This window comes from Acartia tonsa, chromosome 11, assembly GCF_053477335.1.
Source record: "Acartia tonsa isolate MP-2025a chromosome 11, ASM5347733v1, whole genome shotgun sequence".
Taxonomy (NCBI): Eukaryota; Metazoa; Arthropoda; class Copepoda; order Calanoida; family Acartiidae; genus Acartia; species Acartia tonsa.
In genome coordinates, this window is record NC_137270.1 from 44,438,406 (window position 1) to 44,456,915 (window position 18,510).

At 33.0% G+C, this 18,510-nt stretch overlaps 1 protein-coding gene across 1 annotated transcript; it reads left to right on the top strand.

Annotated features, from left to right (window-relative positions):
* Positions 1-748: 748 nt before the first annotated feature.
* Positions 749-3,333, top strand: LOC145332645 (uncharacterized). The gene is made up of 2 exons (XM_080177655.1): positions 749-830; positions 1,521-3,333. The coding sequence occupies exons 1-2, from the start codon at positions 761-763 to the stop codon at positions 3,143-3,145; spliced, it is 1,695 nt and encodes a 564-aa protein (XP_080033781.1). The 5' UTR covers positions 749-760; the 3' UTR covers positions 3,146-3,333.
* Positions 3,334-18,510: the final 15,177 nt, after the last annotated feature.

An 18,510-nucleotide genomic window follows, 5' to 3' on the forward strand; every position in this document is an offset into this window, starting at 1 on the left:
ACGTCCATTTTAAACATGTTGATTTTTTTTACATTTTTAACAACAAATTTGTATGTGACCTAATTATCCGATTGGTCTGATTTTTGGTATACTGATTCCTGGGACAACAAAGTACAATATTATAAGCGAAGCAACTCTATAATCAAGTTCTAAAAATGTAAGTATGTCCATAATCATTATCCTGTATCAAGCAGTTTTTCAACAAATTTACTTACAATTTTGCTTTGACTCTTATACATTCGCATTCTGATTATTCAGTTTTGACATTATACAAGTGTTAATGTCCGTTTGTCCTACGGTTTCAGAGCTTCGCTTTTATGGATGTTGTCATCCTTGTTTTTATAGTGTACACATAAATAAAGTCGGTCTTTTTTCAAATAACAATAGATTTGATAAAAGAGTACATAATAACACTTGTTCAATTTGAAGCAACTCTGTTAATTGCTATTTATTGGATCTTAATTAAAATTCAACAAACAAACAACTCTTTGGCCACAACACATAATACATTTTTGTTTTGCAACTTGAATAATTATTTTGAATATTTTCTATGAGCATGACAACAAAATGTGTTGAATTCTATATTTGCTAATTTATATTTTTTACTTTCAATATATTTTTTTCTTTCAAAATTTCAATTGTTCATTAAAGCTTTACTACCTATGGAAAAATCCAATCTTGATCCAAAACAAATTTGTTCAATCTAATTATAGTTATATAAAAACTGTGAATATGATGGAATATTCCAATTACTATCAGGATGCTGAGCTGTCATCAGGTCTGTGTGTTGGCTCTGGTGGCCACTTTCAGCCAGGCTACCTATGTTCCAGGTAAGTTATTTTTACCTTCTATATGCCTCAAATTATGTTCTGGTATGTGTTTTTTGCATTGTGCAAGTTACGATCCAGGTATATTTTTTCAATCGTGCAAACCTCAAATTCTGTTCCAGTATTCTATATATGAAAGTTAAAACTCAAATGAATTTAGTATGAATTGTTCAAACCTTAAATCATTTTCTAGTAATTTTTTTTTACATTGGACAAACCTCAATTAATGTACAAACTGCTCTGGTAGCCGCCTTTAGCCAGGCTCCCTATTTTCCAGGTAATTGATTTTTGCATTCCATACACCACAATTCTTAACTAAGTTATAGCTCTTACACCACAAAATCACAATATTGAAGACAACCTAAACACTGTTTCAGGACTATGTATGTAGATTAATACTATTAATTATTATCTTTCATTTGGCTAATACTAAAATAATTTATCCCAAGCTCCTATGCTGAGAGCATCTTTCATTACGTTGACTTAATTGGGACACCTGCCATACTCGGTGAGGGTGAGGTAATAAGGAGTAGCTCTCGTGAGACAGTGGGTCAAGGCATAATATACTTGAGCGTGGAGCTTGATAGCCCTAGTTGCTAAACAAAAGTGTCTCGTCCTTCTCCTTGACTACTTAGGTCCAAACACTAAGATACAAAGGCTACACAATCAATCAAAAAACTAAAATAATTGTAGGTACACCTGGAGCTGAATGGTCTGCAGAAGATCTGATCATGGTGAAATCCAGAATAAACTGGGTAATTGATAATCCTGAAACAGCTCTCATGGACCTTGTAGATATGGGTACAAAGAGAGAAAAGAGAGATTTTGAGAAGCTTTTAAAGAAATTAGATAGAAGAGATAATCTTGATTCCATAATTCCTACAGCTGCTAAGTTTGTAAGACTTACATTTCATGACTGCTTAAGGGAGTCCAACACTGGAGTTGGTTGTAATGGCTGTTTTAATTTTCATGGAGTTGGGGATGTTTGGTATATGCAAGGCCAATGTGCAAAGTCAAGGGAAAAGAATAAGACAGAGTTCTGTATCAAAAAAGAGGGTAATCTAAGACCACTTGTTCAAAATGAGACTGACAATAATAATCTACTGTTTACAGGTCTTGTTTTAGAATATATCTACAAAGGTCATGACTTTGGAGACAATGATACAGTAACAGAGTCATTGTTTGAAAGTGGAAAGTCAAGAGCTGATCTCTGGGCATTTGCAGGTCTTGTTGCTGTTCACAAAACTATCCAGAATAACAATGAGAAATGTAAGGATGACCTTCCAGCCCCTTGCGTTCTTCAAGTTGATAGTTTATCCAAAAATTGTACCCTTGAGCCAGGATTTCCCACATTTAGAACTGGCAGAGCTGATTGTGTTCCTAGCTGTGGAGAGGGATATCCTGAATTTTGTACTATAGAGCATGAAAACCATCCGGATCCCCATGGTAATGGTAACAAAACAGCCGAGTTCTTTGCTGGTGAATTTGGTTTAAATGTTCAGGAAGCTGTTGCTTTGTTGGGAGCGCATTCTATAGGAAGAACTCATAGCACAACATCTATGTTTGCTGACATACCCTGGACACCACAAGGTCAGGAGGATTGGAACAATTTCTACTACATTAATGGTGTCAACCAGACTGGTTTTAGGTTTGCTGATCCTTCAATCCTTTCCAATGATATAGATGTTGACCAGTGTAATCTTAAGGTTTCTGCATTTACTGGAGATGAGGAGGGTAGGCCAGTGCCCATTAAGTTTAGAGTAAAAGGTGAAAGACAGACATCAAATGGAGGTCCTTGGAATTGGCAGCAGTTCAGCACTGGCTGTGAGGCCAGTAGATGTGATGAAGCTAAAGCTGCCAATGGTGGTGTATATCATGAGAATTCCTGTTGTCACTGGTTGGAGTTTTGTACTGCTAATCCTGATGACTGTCCTTGGAAATTGGAAAATTTCAGAAGTGAAAACTTTGTCAACAATAACATTAACATGTTAAATGTAGACATGGGCTTTGTATTTGACTTTGAGACTGACAGCAATGGCAAACCTGTTGGCTGTCCTGGACTTGATACTGAAAACTTCTTGAGTGGCAAAGCAAGATTTAGTGATGAAGTAGATTGTCCTCGCAATGACTACCCAAGTGGACTCGGAAAGGATCCTAACGGCAATGAGAGAACCTTCTTTGCTGAATTCCAATTCTATGCAAATAACTCTCAAGCTTGGGTGAAAACCTTCACCAGGTCCTATGATATGATGTTGGAAAATGGTGTGGACAATTCTACCCTTACCCTGGCACCTAACGATTGGTTTTATGAAAACTAAAATCATTTTCACTTGTCACAAAACTATTTTCATGTACACCATGGATTGTTTAGTTTTATAAACATTAGATAATTATTTATAAAATTTAACAGATGCATGTGAACTTTATGGCTTTATGTTTTTATTTTCAATTGTTTCTATCTTTTGTTTAATGTAATAAAATTTTCTATTTATTTCAAAAAAACAAACATTTGAATTCATTAATTATATAGATATGTTTCTCTATAATTGTTATTGTCCGTCTGTTTATCAAATCAGAACACAGTAATAGTGTCTGACTGATTATTACGTAACAAAAAAAATTAGCCAATGAGAGGCCACTATAAATTTTACCATTGGTCAATATCGGCCTCTCATTGGCTATTTTTTTTGTTACGTCATAATCAGTAAGACACTATTACTGTGTTCTCAAATCAAAGGGGTTGTATGTAAACCCATTAAGATCTCATAGACAGTTGAGCAAATGTTTTCTTAGAAAATTGAATTCCTCTAAAGTAACAGGAAGTCTTGCATCCTTTACAGTGTAGCTTATTATAGGTCATGGAAGATGTATAATTAGTTTGAGAAAAGATTCAGCCACCTCCAAAACTACTTCTCTAAAGTACCCCTAGTGGCTTTATCCTTTAGTAATGTATAGTACACAAGCAGCTTCGCCCCCAGCCTCTAGGTGTTTTGCCCCAAGAGGTGATTAAAAACAAAAAAAATTAAAAATTAAGTATTTCTGGTGCTGCCATTTATTGTAAAGTAACTGCCTAAAAACAAATTGTTTATTTTTCGGGGGGAATTTTGGTCTTAGGCTCTATTCCATCTGATCTTTCCATACTCCTTCAAATACATAGCTACTAGATGGTAAGAGCATAGCCGCTAGTAAATAAAAAAGTAGGCCCAGTCATTAATATAGGAATGTTAGAATTGTCTTATCTAAATGAACCAGTTAACAGAACAATTTCTAGAGCAAAGCATCTATATAATCAAGTATAAAAAAAAATATTTTTTTTTCTGTGTTAAATACCTTTAATTTTAATAACTTTTCGACTGTTTTACATATCTATAATACAAAGTAGAACGATGTTTGTCTGTCTGTCAATCCGTCCGTCCGTCTGTCCCTTAAGATCTCGGTAACCACTGAACTGATTTGATTCTACTATTCAGGGAATATTAAGGCTATTTTCTTGGGGGTTGGCAAAAACCCTCCAAAAAACAAACAAATCTCCCTCAACTTATTTTTTTTTAAATCGTTTGAAATTAGTGTCTGATTCGTTAAGCTTTGAAAACGAAAATGAGAAACGTTGATTTTTTAGTAAAAGTCTCCAAAGCTTTTATTATATTCCCATCAACATAAAATATATGTATGCAATATTAATTAGGGAGGGAAGGATTATTGACTCGCAAATAATACAGGTACCCAAAGGTTTATAATCTTATTTGGTGGCTCAAAAACTTTGGGTACTTCTGATTTGTTATTTCCAAACTAGCAGTATTTAAACTTTTTGGATCTACTGCAGTTCACGGTAAAATATTGCTGGTAACGAATATTGCTAAAAATCTATGAATTTTAAAGGCTGCTAGCTGCCAAACGGCTGAACGTAAAGATTATTCCCGCACACCATTTTAAGCGGTATAAAAAGGCCTACAAATAATCTAGAATAGCCAAGATCTAATGATGCACAGGGAAAGCTTCACCGAAGAAAAAACGAGTAAATAGGCCTTTTTCGCGCATTTCTCTGCACTGTGAGATAATGTTGCATTATTGATTTATAACTATTCCAGATTATTTGTAGGCCTTCTTATGCCGCTTAGAACAGTGAGCGGGCATGATTTGTACGTTCAGCCGTTTGGCAGCTAGCAGCCTTTAAAATTCATAGATTTTTGGCAATATTCGTTACCAGCAATATTTTACCTTGAACTGCAGTAGATCCAACTTTTCAACCTACAATTTTAATTTACAGTGTGGGTTATTTAGTTATTTATTCATCAATTTATCATCCATTGTCTTATCCCTTAAGATCCATGCATCAACAAATAATATATATGTATTATTTGTATATTATCGTGATTAACGGGTCGCTGCTCAAATCATCCCATAACATTTGGATTTAAATATTTTGAGCAAAACTTTATTATACTTAGTGTCATTCCGATCATACATTCTTCCGTACGTCTGTAATTTAGGAATGTTAAAGTTGTCCTATAGATTACAAAATTTGCAGGCTGATTCCTATAACAGTTAGGTTCAACTCTATAAACTTTACCAGCATAAAGTATAAACACCCTGATTTTAACTTCTTGACGACAAAATTGTATGATACAATTATCCTATTAATCTGATTTTTGCAATAATGATTCCCGGAACAAAAAGGTACAATGTTAAAAGCAAAGCGTTTCCAAAATCATTATACATATGTATATAAAAATTTGGCTTATCTTAATAAGAGGACATTAATTTTTTGTCAATTGTCCTAATAGAAATAAAAGAATAGAAGCATATTCTTAACCTTTTTTTCGTCAAATCTAAGAAGGAAATTTCTAGCAGACTAAAGTATTGTTTACTTTCGACTCTAGCTGATGTGGATTCTTAAGAAATTATAGACTAGCTACTCGATAGTGAGGCAAAATTATTTTTGTGAAAAATCATCCAAAAGCACATTAAAAATCTACAAAAATTAAACAAAATCATATGTAAATAACCCTTTTAAGATTTTATCTAATTTTTGTAAATTTTTTTATTCGATTTTGGAGGATTTTTCACAAAAATAATTTTGCCTCACCAGCGAGTAGCCAGCCTAAGTTTTTTTTAAAGAATCCACCTCTAATCGAAGCTTTCAAATTTAAAGGAAATTTTTGGGCAATTAATCTGATTCCGCAAAGCTTTCTACTAAGAAAATATACTGTTTACAGCTGACTTTTATCTATGTATGAAATGAAAAAAACATGCGTTCGTAACAAAATGTGTACAAAATTTCAACCAATGAAATTAAATCTATGTACCGATGGGATTCTCCTATTGATTCAATCAGACATTACATCTCTTTCTTAGTACCTTTATTATTGTCCTATTCGTGTGTATTTAGAAACTTACCTTATCCTTTAAAAAAAAAACATGTTGTCTTTTAATCGTTCTTACTGTTTGTACTAAAGAATCTCGCTAACCGCTAAACCAATATGATTCTCCTTTAGAATATAGCTTCGCATAGGTCCTGGAAAGGGTTATAACTATTTTGGGGGGAGGTTACAACCACCCTCCCAAAAGAAATCGCCCATACCAAAAAATTACCAATAATGTGAGCAGCGCCTAGTGTAATTAAATCACGGTTCGCCTGACCCTTTATCAATGACACGACAAATCAAAAAGGGATTACAAATTTCCGATTCTCATATAATAATCGATATATTAATACTTGGATGTTGCATCAGATTTTCATGTACTCTAATAAAATGATACTCCCAGCTGGCTGCCACAATCAACCCTTTTACCACATCCCCTCTCCTCATACTGCATAAACGAACTGACCTAATAAATGAGGTCCATATTAACAACCTAAATTAACTACAAATTTTCCCCTGTTAATATATACCGTATTCTATATCCATTTATATGATTATCAAGAGTATTAACCAGGGAAGGGAGGGGGCATTGGGATGATTAATACACTGGTCCCCAAAGTTTTATAATAGCGCTTTCTTATTCGTTGGCTCAACGACTTTGAGGACCAAAGTGAATTTTGTTTGGTTGGATCATTAAGTTGAGTGTTCAAAAGTTTCATCCACTAATTGTTCAGACGGGGTAATTTTGTGTATCATCATTGTGAATGTACATACATTTATCGTCCATTGTCTTATTCCTTTAGATCCCTGGGTATTAAGGGAAAAGACAAAAATAGTAATAAACTGAATTATTTCTCGGAAGATTATAATTATTGGTTGTAAGGTTTGGACACTACTTGTTTGAAACCAACCAATCAAAATATATCCAAAGTTTTCAGCCAATTAATAAGATAATATAGTTATAAAACTTTGAGTACCAGTGTAACTTTCAATTCCAAAGTTCCCTCCCTCCCTGATTATTATCAACCTGGGAGGGGGAAAGAATCCCCAATTACGATACACAAAACTAGCCCTTAGAAAGAGATGAACTTGATTTGTTGAAATGTTTGGACACTGTTACTTATAGTTATCAAAAGCGAAGCTTTTCTATATATAGGGTCGGTCCGTCCGTACGTCCGTCCGTCCGTTGGTCTGAGAAGGATAGCTTTTTCCGTTAATTTAGGCATATTAGAATTGTCCTATCGATTTCAAACTTTGCATGGTGATTCCTGTAGTAGTTAGGTACGATTTAGAGTGCGTAGCAACTCTATAATCGTTACCAGAATGTCCGTATGTCCATTTTAAACATGTTGATTTTTTTACATTTTTAACAACTAATTTTTACGTGATCTAATTATCCGATTGTTTTGATTTTTGGTACACCGATTCCTTAGACAACATAGTACAATATTATAAGCAAAGCAACTCTATAATCAAGTCCTAAAAATGTAATTATGTCCATAAACATTATCCTGTATCAAGAAGTTTTTCAACAAATTAACTCATAATTTTGCTTTGACTCTTATTCATTTATATTCTGATTTTTCAGTTCTGACACTATACAAGTGTTAATGTCCCTTTGTCCTACCATTTCAGAGCTTCGCTTTTATGGATGTTGTCATCCCTGTTTTTCGCAGCGTATTGAAGACAGCTTTGCAAGAATTTTATGATAATAATCAATTTAAGAATAAAACCCCTCGGGTCTAACAAATCTGGTTTTATTTCAAGATTTTCAATTTTAATATTCGTGGAAAATTGATGCTACACATGATTATTCAGTATGGCCGAGAACAGGTTTTAATCCATCGTTTATGAATCGGGTTAATTTATCCTTTATTGATCAATCACTGTTTCTCAAACAAATTTATTATGAATCTGAGAACAAATAAGAAAAGGATACTGGACAAAATAATGCCACGGTCGTAGCGGTCATGCGGCTTGCGTCCTATTGAAAGGGTGACGCAAATTTTAGACCCCAGATTTGGCAATTTGAGAAAAATTTATCTTTATATTATAGCTAATTAGATAATATAGCAAACATCGATTTTATCTTGTAGAGAAAAATAGTAAATCAAAAAGCGAAAACTGAGATCTGAAATTTGCGTCACCCTTCTAATATGACGCAAGATGGTATTATTTTGTCCACTATCAAGGAAAGATGTTGGGATGGGGGGAGGGGGGGGGGTAGGGGGCAGGAAGTCCGAACAATTGGGGGGAAACAAATAGACAATAACAACAAAGGGGGATTTATGAATAATAAGAGAAATTTTTGAAAGGGAAAGGGGTAAAAAGGTGTTTACACTAAAAGGCTAAATTATTTTTTTAAATAAAAACTTTCATTACAACAGGGATACAAAGCAAGTTTTTTTAGGTAGTAATATAAGGAGTTTTATGGTTAAATTGGGGTTATTAAAGGCATTTTTAGAAATTTGGAAGTTGTAAAAATCAAGGGTTTTAAAGTTTGAGGGGGATAAACACCCATTAACCCCAACCTTGGGACGTCTATGGCAAGTATAATACCTTTGTAGAATTACTTCATTGTAAATTAATGGATTTTTAAACTTTTAACAAATAAACTAATTATTACTAAACCTGTTGAAGAATTATAAAAAAATTGACAATTTACTGTTTAGTTACTTGGATGTTGCACCAGAATATCCTATTCTTTAATAAAGTGAAACTTGTGTATTAAGATATATAAGTTTTCCGGAATTTTAATGTTAGGAGATTTGAAATCTGCATCAAATTTTAAGGATTTTTTATAAAATTCGTTTTTTGTATAATTCTTTATCTAAAAGCGGAAATGCATTTTAAGTTAATTAATTATGACCAATAGGATAGGTGGATTTTAAACTACCTGCGCTCTAATTGGATGAATGATGTATGCCATCCAATCAGAGTGCAGATTTTTTAAATCCAGCAATCACAGATGCCAAAATTAATTAACTTAAATTGCATTGCCGCTTTTAGATAAAGAATTATAGAAAAAACGAATTTTATAAAAAAAATCTTCAAAATTTGATGCAGATTTCAAATCTCCCCCTAACTTTAAAATTCCGGAAAACTTATATATCTTATTGTGTATAACTAAAATAACGATCCACTCCATCAGCCCTCTTCACTCCATCCACTCCTCTCATACAAGATGAATAAACAGGCCAATAAATTAGGTCCACATTAGCAACCTAAATTGGCGAAAAAATTTTCCCCTGTCATAATATCCACGTAAATTCAACATCTATTACTAGAGCTTTTTTTTGCTGTTTTTATTTTTATTTTTGGTGTAATGATTAAACACATATAGGGCATAGGTCAAGTTATCGATTATCAATATGTCCATTTGTCTGAGCTTGTTATAATGGACTCATCATAACCACATTAACTATCTATCTATCTGTCTATCTGGCTATCTATCTATTTATCTATTTTTCTCTCTATCTACCTATCTATCTATGTATTTATGTCCATTTGTCTGAGCGAATTATAATGGACTCATCAAAACCACATTTGCTATCTATCTATCTAAATATCTGGCTATCTATTTATCTATCTATCTATGTTTATTTGTCTGAACTAGTTATTATGGACTCATCATAACTTCATTAGCTATCTACCTGTCTGGCTATCTAGATCTGTATGTGTATGTATCTTTATACTTATATATCTATCTAACTACATATCCATCTATCTATCTATCTATCTGGCTATCTATTTGTTTGAGCGAGTTATTATGGACTCATCATAACCACATTATCTATCTATCTAAATCTATCTATCTGACTATCTATATATATATCTATCTCTGGCTATCTATCTATATGGATATCTTGCCATCTATCTATCTAGCTAGATATATATTCATATATTATAAGTTCTATAAGCATAAGAAAATGGACGACAAAATGATGTTATGATGGTAAACAAAATAACCATTTTAGTATATTAAAATTATTGGTTGAAATGTTTGTATGCTGTTATTTTGAACCAACCAATCAAAATAACATTAGTGACCATTATAATTTCCAGTCCAATGTCCCCTCCCTCCCTGTATAAACTATACTATTAAGATAAATAGTAAAAAGAGACTAATAAAAACTATGGGGACCATTATAATTTATATTCCAATGTCCCCTCCCTCCCTGTATAAACTATACTATTGATATAAATAGTAAAAATATACTGATAAAAACTATGGGGACCATTATAATTTCCAGTCCAATGTCCCCTCTCTCCCTGTATAAACTATACTATTAAGATAAGTAGTAAAAAGAGACTAATAAAAACTATGGGACCATTATAATTTCCAGTCCAATGTCCCCTCCCTCCCTGTATAAACTATACTATTAAGATAAGTAGTAAAAATATACTAATAAAAACTATGGGAACCATTATAATTTACATTCCAATGTCCCCTCCCTCCCTGTATAAACTATACTATTAAGATAAGTAGTAAAAAGAGACTAATAAAAACACAACTACACTAATACAGGTATAGTTAAACATAAGATTAATTAATTTTTACCCCTAAACCCGATGATTTTGTATTATATATGTAAAAAGGATTGGGGGGGGGGGGGGGGTTATTACCTAAAATGCTCCCTTCGGTTCACACGTCACTAGAAGGATTATAACTATTTTAATTTAAAATTATTATTTTTATTAAAAGTCCACCTCGTGTTTTTTCTGACTTTTTTTCAAACAAAACTAGCAAGTGAAGGGGTGACCTAGTCTCCCCTACCCTCTTTCTAAAGTGCCTACAAAGAAAGGAAGTTTCTCCTTTTTGTTGAAAAAAAAGATCCCTATAACTGCGGATCTGATTTAGTTGTATCCCTTACTTCCTGTAAACAAGTAAAAGGTATTTTTGTTTTGGAATAATTTCCAATATATGATAAGTTTGTACAAATACAGATAATTTGTTCCAATATCAATTCAAACCAAGGAAGGAGGGGATGTTATTTACTCTAGTCCCCAAAGTTTTAGAATAATATTTTCTTATTCGTTGGCTCAACAACTTTGGGGACTCTAATTTAATCTTAATTGGTTGGTTTATAAAGTTGAGTATACAAATGTTTCAACCACTAGTTTTGATATAGTGAAGGGGTTATTTTGTGAATCTTATTCAAGCTTATATATAGTTGACATTAACGCTTAAAATTGCAAATCTCGAAAATATTAGAGAATTATTGGGGGTAAGTAAGGGGATGGCAACATTCATTAAAATCACCTCTGGCGAGTCCCTGTGCACTCCAGTGATAGAGCTATTGGTTAAGCTATATAAGTTGGAAAGAATTTTAATGTATATAATAGATTTGAAATCTGCATAAAATTTTAAGGATTTTTTATAAAAAACGTTTTTTATATAGTTCTTTATTTAAAAGCGCAAATACAATTTAAGTTAATTAATTTTGACCAATAGGATAGGTGTATTGGAAACTACCTGAGCTCTAATTGGATGAATGGTTTACAACACTTAAGCTTCTCCAATCAGAGCGCAGATTGTTTTCAATAGGGTTGGGCTGGATATTTTTTTGGCCGGATACTGGATATTCGGCTGATGTCAAATGCCGGATATCTGGTATCCGGCCGGATATCCGGCAAATATCCAGTTATCAGCCAAATTACCAGATATCCGGCCGGATAACCGGCCAAATTACTACATATTAAAGTATCAAAAAAGGATATAGTCCCTTCGTGGCAACACACCTTAAGGGGCGATTCGTTGTATTTTAAAAATTGCTTTTAATAGGTTATTTTAGGTTAGGTTAGGGGTTAGGGGCTAGAAATAGGAGGCAAGCTACTGTGAAAATACGAATAATCGCTCCTTAAGGGGCATTGCCACGAAAGGGACTATACCCGCAAAAAAAGTTCTTCATAAACTGGTGTTTTATTATTTTATATTATACTAGTGGCTGCGTCCCTAGTATCTAGGGATATTAGAAGGGACATGAAAGTGCAGAAAAATAACTTAAAACCTTACAACGACTTTTTTATAAAAATTAAACAGCCTTAAAGGGCGAATATAGTTTCAATATGATATGAGCTTATATGAAAGGTGCCATTACATACTTTTAAAATATCTATGTTAAATTTAAAAAATCAAAAAAATCCTTAAGTAGATTTTGCAATTTTTGCTTTTACTTCAACATATGATAAATGAGAAAGTCAACAAAATCGTTTATTTTACCCCTTTACAAGACTTTTTTTGACTAGTTTTCTTAAGTTTAATTGATTATTAGATTGGCATGCATCTTAATTGATAATTAAAGTGTTTTTTTTTTTTTTATATTATATACTATTTTATTGATTTTTTAAAAAGCATAAAATAATTTGCGTCAATTTGTGTCCGGAGTAATTACTAGGGTAAATAATACGTTTTAAAGTTTTTTTTCTGTATAAAGATCAATGATTAATTCTTGATGATATAATTACCCTAGTACGCATTTTTCAACACACACACACAAACGCACCGATCGCCAGATTTTCTTCAGAAAAAAATATAAGAAAAAAAACACTATTCACCTATTATTTTTGTCCTCTTTGAATTAATTATAACAATTACCATATAATTTTCATACTTACATGAAATAAAATTTCTCCTGTAAAGGTTTTTTTTTTTAAATAAAATTCATATACTTTACACTTTGTTGGGGAATATTGTCAAGGAAGAAACAATCCACAATACAAAAAAACAGATTGATAACTGGTTTCCACTTTTATTACGACTATCATTTAACGAAAGCTTTTTAATTCAACCTTAAACCGAAGCCTTGTGTGATGCTAGGGTGTTTGGAGTTCTTAGGGAACCACACTTATTACATAAATTTATCCTGAGAATGTTCAGGTTTTAAGCTATAACAGACTTATACATTTGGATATGTCAATATTTTAAAGTTACTTATAATCTATGGAATTGCATGGTTTTTTTGAGCCCATATTATATTCAACCTATATTCGCCCTTTAAATCACCCTGGGACCTATAAGAAGCTTCACTCTAAAGGAGAACCATATAGGTTCAGCGTTTAGCAAGATCCTTCGCTACAGACAAAAAAAAAGCTTACTACTTTATATAATAGGATAAAAATAGGGTTAAAACTAAAAAATTAAGTAACTATTAAATGATCTTTCTTCTTAGCAAATAAATATAATTAACTATTACTACCCTCAATCTGTAATATCAACCCCTAACGGTTGGAGGATGGGCGGGGAGGTGGCGTTGAATGCCTGTCCCCCCCCCCCTCAGTTTTTTCTATCCCATTTTCTGTGTATAAAAGGTAGAGGGCTATAACTGAGTGACTTTTGAAATATGGGTATGACACATAACTGAGAGTTGAATTTTTTTTAATACCTTCTTCCTGGCGGGCACAGGATGCCAGCAAATCTGGTAAGGTCATTCAGGTAAAAAGTATAATATTTTTTAATTAAACAAAGCACTTCATGTTATCTAATACTAAAATATCCTATAGTCGTACATCCTCATATGTAAAATAGGTGTTTAAGTCGATTTAATGTTCCAGGTATAATCCTTCAAGTCCTGAACCTCCAGGTCTTCAGAAATCTTGAAATGGTTCCTGTGATTGCAAATTTTTACTTAAAGATTTCAAATTTTAAACTTTTTTATATATCTTCATGACATATTACAATTTCATAAAATCCGTTGCCGTTTACCTGCCAACCATCGGTTTGCGGCTGGCAGCTGCCAAGTACTGCTGCCACCGCCAAAATTTATGTTTTGAGATTTCTAATATAAAATTTACACAAAGATAAACATATTCAGAAAAAATTGTTCTTCTAGCTTCAATAATAGAAAAAATTACAGCCATCTAAGATTTAAAAAAACAGAGATTTTTGTTGTAAAATACAAAAGATAATATTGCCGGATATCTGGCCGAATATTGAAAATGGCCGGATATCCGGCCCAACCCTAGTTTTCAACCCACCAATCACAGATGTCAAAATTAAATAACTTAAATTGTATTTGCTCTTTTAGATAAAGAATTATACAAAAAACGAATTTTATAAAAAATCCTTATAATTTTATGCAGATATCAAATCTATTATATACATTAAAATTCTTTCCAACTTTTATAGCTTACTATTAGTCTAGTATTTATGAGATATAAAACATACTAGGCTAGGTGGGAAGGGGTGGGGGGGGGGGGATTGTAAAACGGGATGTTATTCCCCCAAACAAATTTGGGTTTTGGGTTGAAATTTTACCCAGATTTTTTTTTTTTGGGGGGGGGGCATGTAAATTTTATCCTTGGGGTTAGAATTTTACTTACTTGTACATGGTAGAGTTGTACAAATAAAGAAAGTAAATCTGGTCGGCCGACATTTTTATGTTGGGAAATATACATCTGAAAAAATAGGTTGCTGTATTTTTGTACAGGGATCCAAAGGGATAAGACAATGGCAAATAAATTAATGGACATCCTCTATGACGATACAGAAAAATAACCCCTTCTGTCCATTACAATTAGTGGTTAAAACGTTTGGACACTCAACTTAATGAATCAACTAATGGAATATTAAAAAGTACCCAAGTTGTTAAGCCAATGAATAGAAAAACGTTATTGTTAAACTTTAGGGACTAGTTAAATATACTGAATTTTGTATGTAGCGTAACTATCTATCTTGTAGCAGGGCATCTCAATAAGCTTATTTGTTGGTCGATATATTAGTCTGCAAAATTTAATTTTGGTGACAGAGGTTAAAATTACCTTACCCAAGTAGAAAAAAACCTTTTCGGGACCATTATAAAGCTTCCCTGAAAAATACATTAAAATCAATCCAGAAGGTATTTTAAAACATTTAGACAGACATACTCCTCTGTTAATCTATATCTTTTAAGGAGCAAAGCTACTCTATAATACACCTTGTCTGTCCGTCAGTCTGTAACGCTGTGGGGGACTTGTAATTTTCTCAGCTACTGTTAAAGATATACTGCTAACTTTTACGAAGGTCTCCGATACCCATGAGCATTCAGTATACAAATTTTTACGTCAGTCTTGCTAAAAAACACCTGGCCCTATAAAAATCTTCACTGTAAAGGAGAACAATATCGGCTCATAGGTAACACACACACACACACACACACACACAAACATCCTATATCTTTTTTTACATAATAGTAACCTTGACCGACCTTTAATGTTTATATCAGAAAAAAGTTATTTCTCGTATCGTATTATAAACGGCTTTCCGCGGATATAGAATGTACAATTATAAGATTAAAACTAGTTTTTTTAGCCCCGTGGTGCCGAAGGCACTGGCTCAAAAAACTAGTTTTAATTTTGTGATTGTACATTCTTATATTCGTAGAAAACTGGATATAATACGATGCTAGACATAGTTTTTTCGTATGGATGAGAACCGGTTCCTATCCACCGGATTCGAATGAATAGGAGAAATATAATTTCTAATTATCCTGAATATTTGTTTGTTTTGGTATCTTCACATGGATACATGGATACAGGGATACGGCAATAGATTATAAATAATCTATATTTTATTCTTTTTCTCTATTCTAAAGTATGAAAGATATAAAAGAAATAAAAAAAATATTTTTTTTCTATTAAACAAAACAATGCTGATAAGGGCAAGGTAAAAAATATTGGTTGAAAAGTTTGGACACTGCTAGATTGTACCAACCAATCAAGATTTCATTAAAGTCCCCAAAGTTTTTTAAAAGTACCCAACCATTTCATTAAGGTCCCCAAAGTTTTTTCGCTTGCGAAAGAGCTTTTAAAACTTAACTTAGTTTACATGCATGATTCCATTATTCTTCCTTCCCAAGATTTACTTATACAAATCCTTTTATAAAAGTACCGATTAATCTCGCTAAATGCTGAACTGATTTGGTTCTCCTGTACAGGGTAGCTTCTTTTATCTCCTGAGAAGACACCACCACCCTCCTAAGAGAATTCTCCCCTGGAAAAAAAAACTTTTCTTTACTTTAAATAAAAACTAAATTTATCCCCCTCCCCCCTTTCGAATGGCCATAGAGGCCTCTAGGGGCGTAGCCGCTATTATAAAATAAAATAACAATTTATCGGGCAATATTCTATATTCTAGAATTAATGTCATACATCATATTACATCCCCTAGAAAATAGACAAAAACCATCATTAAAAAGCATTTGTTTGAAAGACATGTAAGATATGTTAGAAATGATACCTAATGCTACTATGTCTGGTGCGTGGCAATAATACTAAGGGTTAATAAATGCAACTTACTACCATGCACAGTAACACCTTACAGACAAAGGTCGTGCAATCAATGGAATGGTTACTATAATATTTATCTATATATGTTAATGCAAACACTGTAGTTTATATTGGGGAGGAAAGGGCCATTGGGCTGTTTATTACACTAGTCCCCAAAGTTTTATAATAAAGTTTTATCATTCGTTGACTTAACAACTTTGGGGACTTTGATTGAATTTTTATTGATTGCTTCAAACGTTTCAACCACTAATTGTAATCTACAAATGGAGAAATGTTGTGTATCATCATTGGGGATGTACATCAAGTCATTGGCCTTTGTCTTATCCCTTTAGATCCCTGACTGTATACACCGCTAGTTTGAGCCAACCAATCAAGATTTACAAAAAGTACCCTTAGTCTTTTTAAAAACGAAGCTTTTCTATAATTAGGGTCGGTCCGTCTGTACGTCCATAAGTAACGTATAGCTCTTTTCATTAATTTAGGCATGTTAGAATTGTCCTATCGATTTCAAACTTTGCATGATGATTCCTATGGGAGTTGGGTACGATTTAGAGAGCGAAGCAACTCTATAATCGTTAACAGAAAATCCGTAGGTCCATTTTAAACATGTTGCTTTTTAACTTTTTTAACTTTAAATTTTTATGCGATAAATTTATTTTTGGAATACTAATTTCTAGGACAAGAAATTACATTGTTATAAGCAAAGCATCTCTATAATCACGTCTTAAAAATGTAAGTATGTCCTTATACAATATCCTGTACTAGCGGCTATGCCCCTAGAGGCCTCTAGGGGCACTTGAGGAAGAGAAAGTCGAATTTAATAATTCAATTTCTTATTTTAGATCTTTAAAAAAAATATTAATTTTTTTTTGGGGGGGGGGCGAATTTTTTGTTGGGGGGGGGGGTGCCCATCCCCCCTATTTTTGATTTTAGTTTAAAAAATTAAAAAAATAAAAAAATGGGGGGGGGGGGGATTTTTCATTTTTTTGGGGGGTTGGGGGTGTCCCACCCCCCAAGAAAATAGTTATATACCTTCCCGGGACCTATGAGAAGCTGCCCTGTTAAGGAGAATCCTATAGGTTCAGCGGTTAGCGAGATCCTTCGGTACAAACATACAAACACACACACAAACACACATCCTGTTACTTTATTATAAGGATTTAAGAAGTTTTTCAGCAGATTAACCTACAATTTTGTTTCGTTCGACTTTAATACATTTATATTCTGATTATTTACTTCTGACACTACACAAGTGTTAGTGTTTGTTTGTCCTATCGTTTATGGATGTTGTCATCCTTGTTAAACCAAATTTATAGGAGAATGTGTATATAAAACTGTGGGCCCTAGTATAATTTCCAGTCCAATGTCCCCTCCCTCCCTCCCTGTATGAAACCCAACTTGCTATATATTGGTGTTTATTGGTTTTCTGTCTGACTTATTTACAGTTTATACCTTTATATATACATCTATATCTCTATCTCTTATCTATCTATCCATCTCTCTTTTTAAATGTACAAGCGGTTTCGCCGCTAGAGGCCTCTAGGGGCGCTTGTGGAAGGAGGAGTATTATGAGATTTTTTTTTAAGTAAAAAAGAATTTAGGGGGTAGATTTTTTTCTATGGGCGATTTCTCTTGAGAGTGTGGTGGTACCTTCCCCCAAACTATTTATAATATTTCCCAGGACCTAAGAGAAGTTACCCTGTAAAGGATAACCATTTTGGTTCAGCAGTTAGCGAGATCATTCAGTACAGACAGACTTTATTATACTTTGTTATCTAATCTAATTACTCACCTATCTATATATCCGTCCAACTAACTAGTTATCTGAATACCCAGTCATATATGTATGTCTATCTATCTATCTATTAATTTACCTATCTATCTATCCATTTACATATCTATAAGAGGTTAACTCACAAACAAAATATGAATTTTACATATTTATTCAGACATTACAAATTGTTTCGTGCATGTTTGCACTCTTCAGATGTCAATGTAAAACTAAAGTTTAAAACAAATTTAAATTTAAAGGATTTTTACAAATATTTTAGAAG

Coding starts and splice junctions, on each gene's coding strand:
- LOC145332645 (XM_080177655.1), top strand. CDS start 761: ATGCTGAGCTGTCATCAGGTCTGTGTGTTGGCTCTGGTGGCCACTTTC. Junction 831..1,520: donor CCAGGCTACCTATGTTCCAG/GTAAGTTATTTT, acceptor AAATAATTGTAG/GTACACCTGGAGCTGAATGG.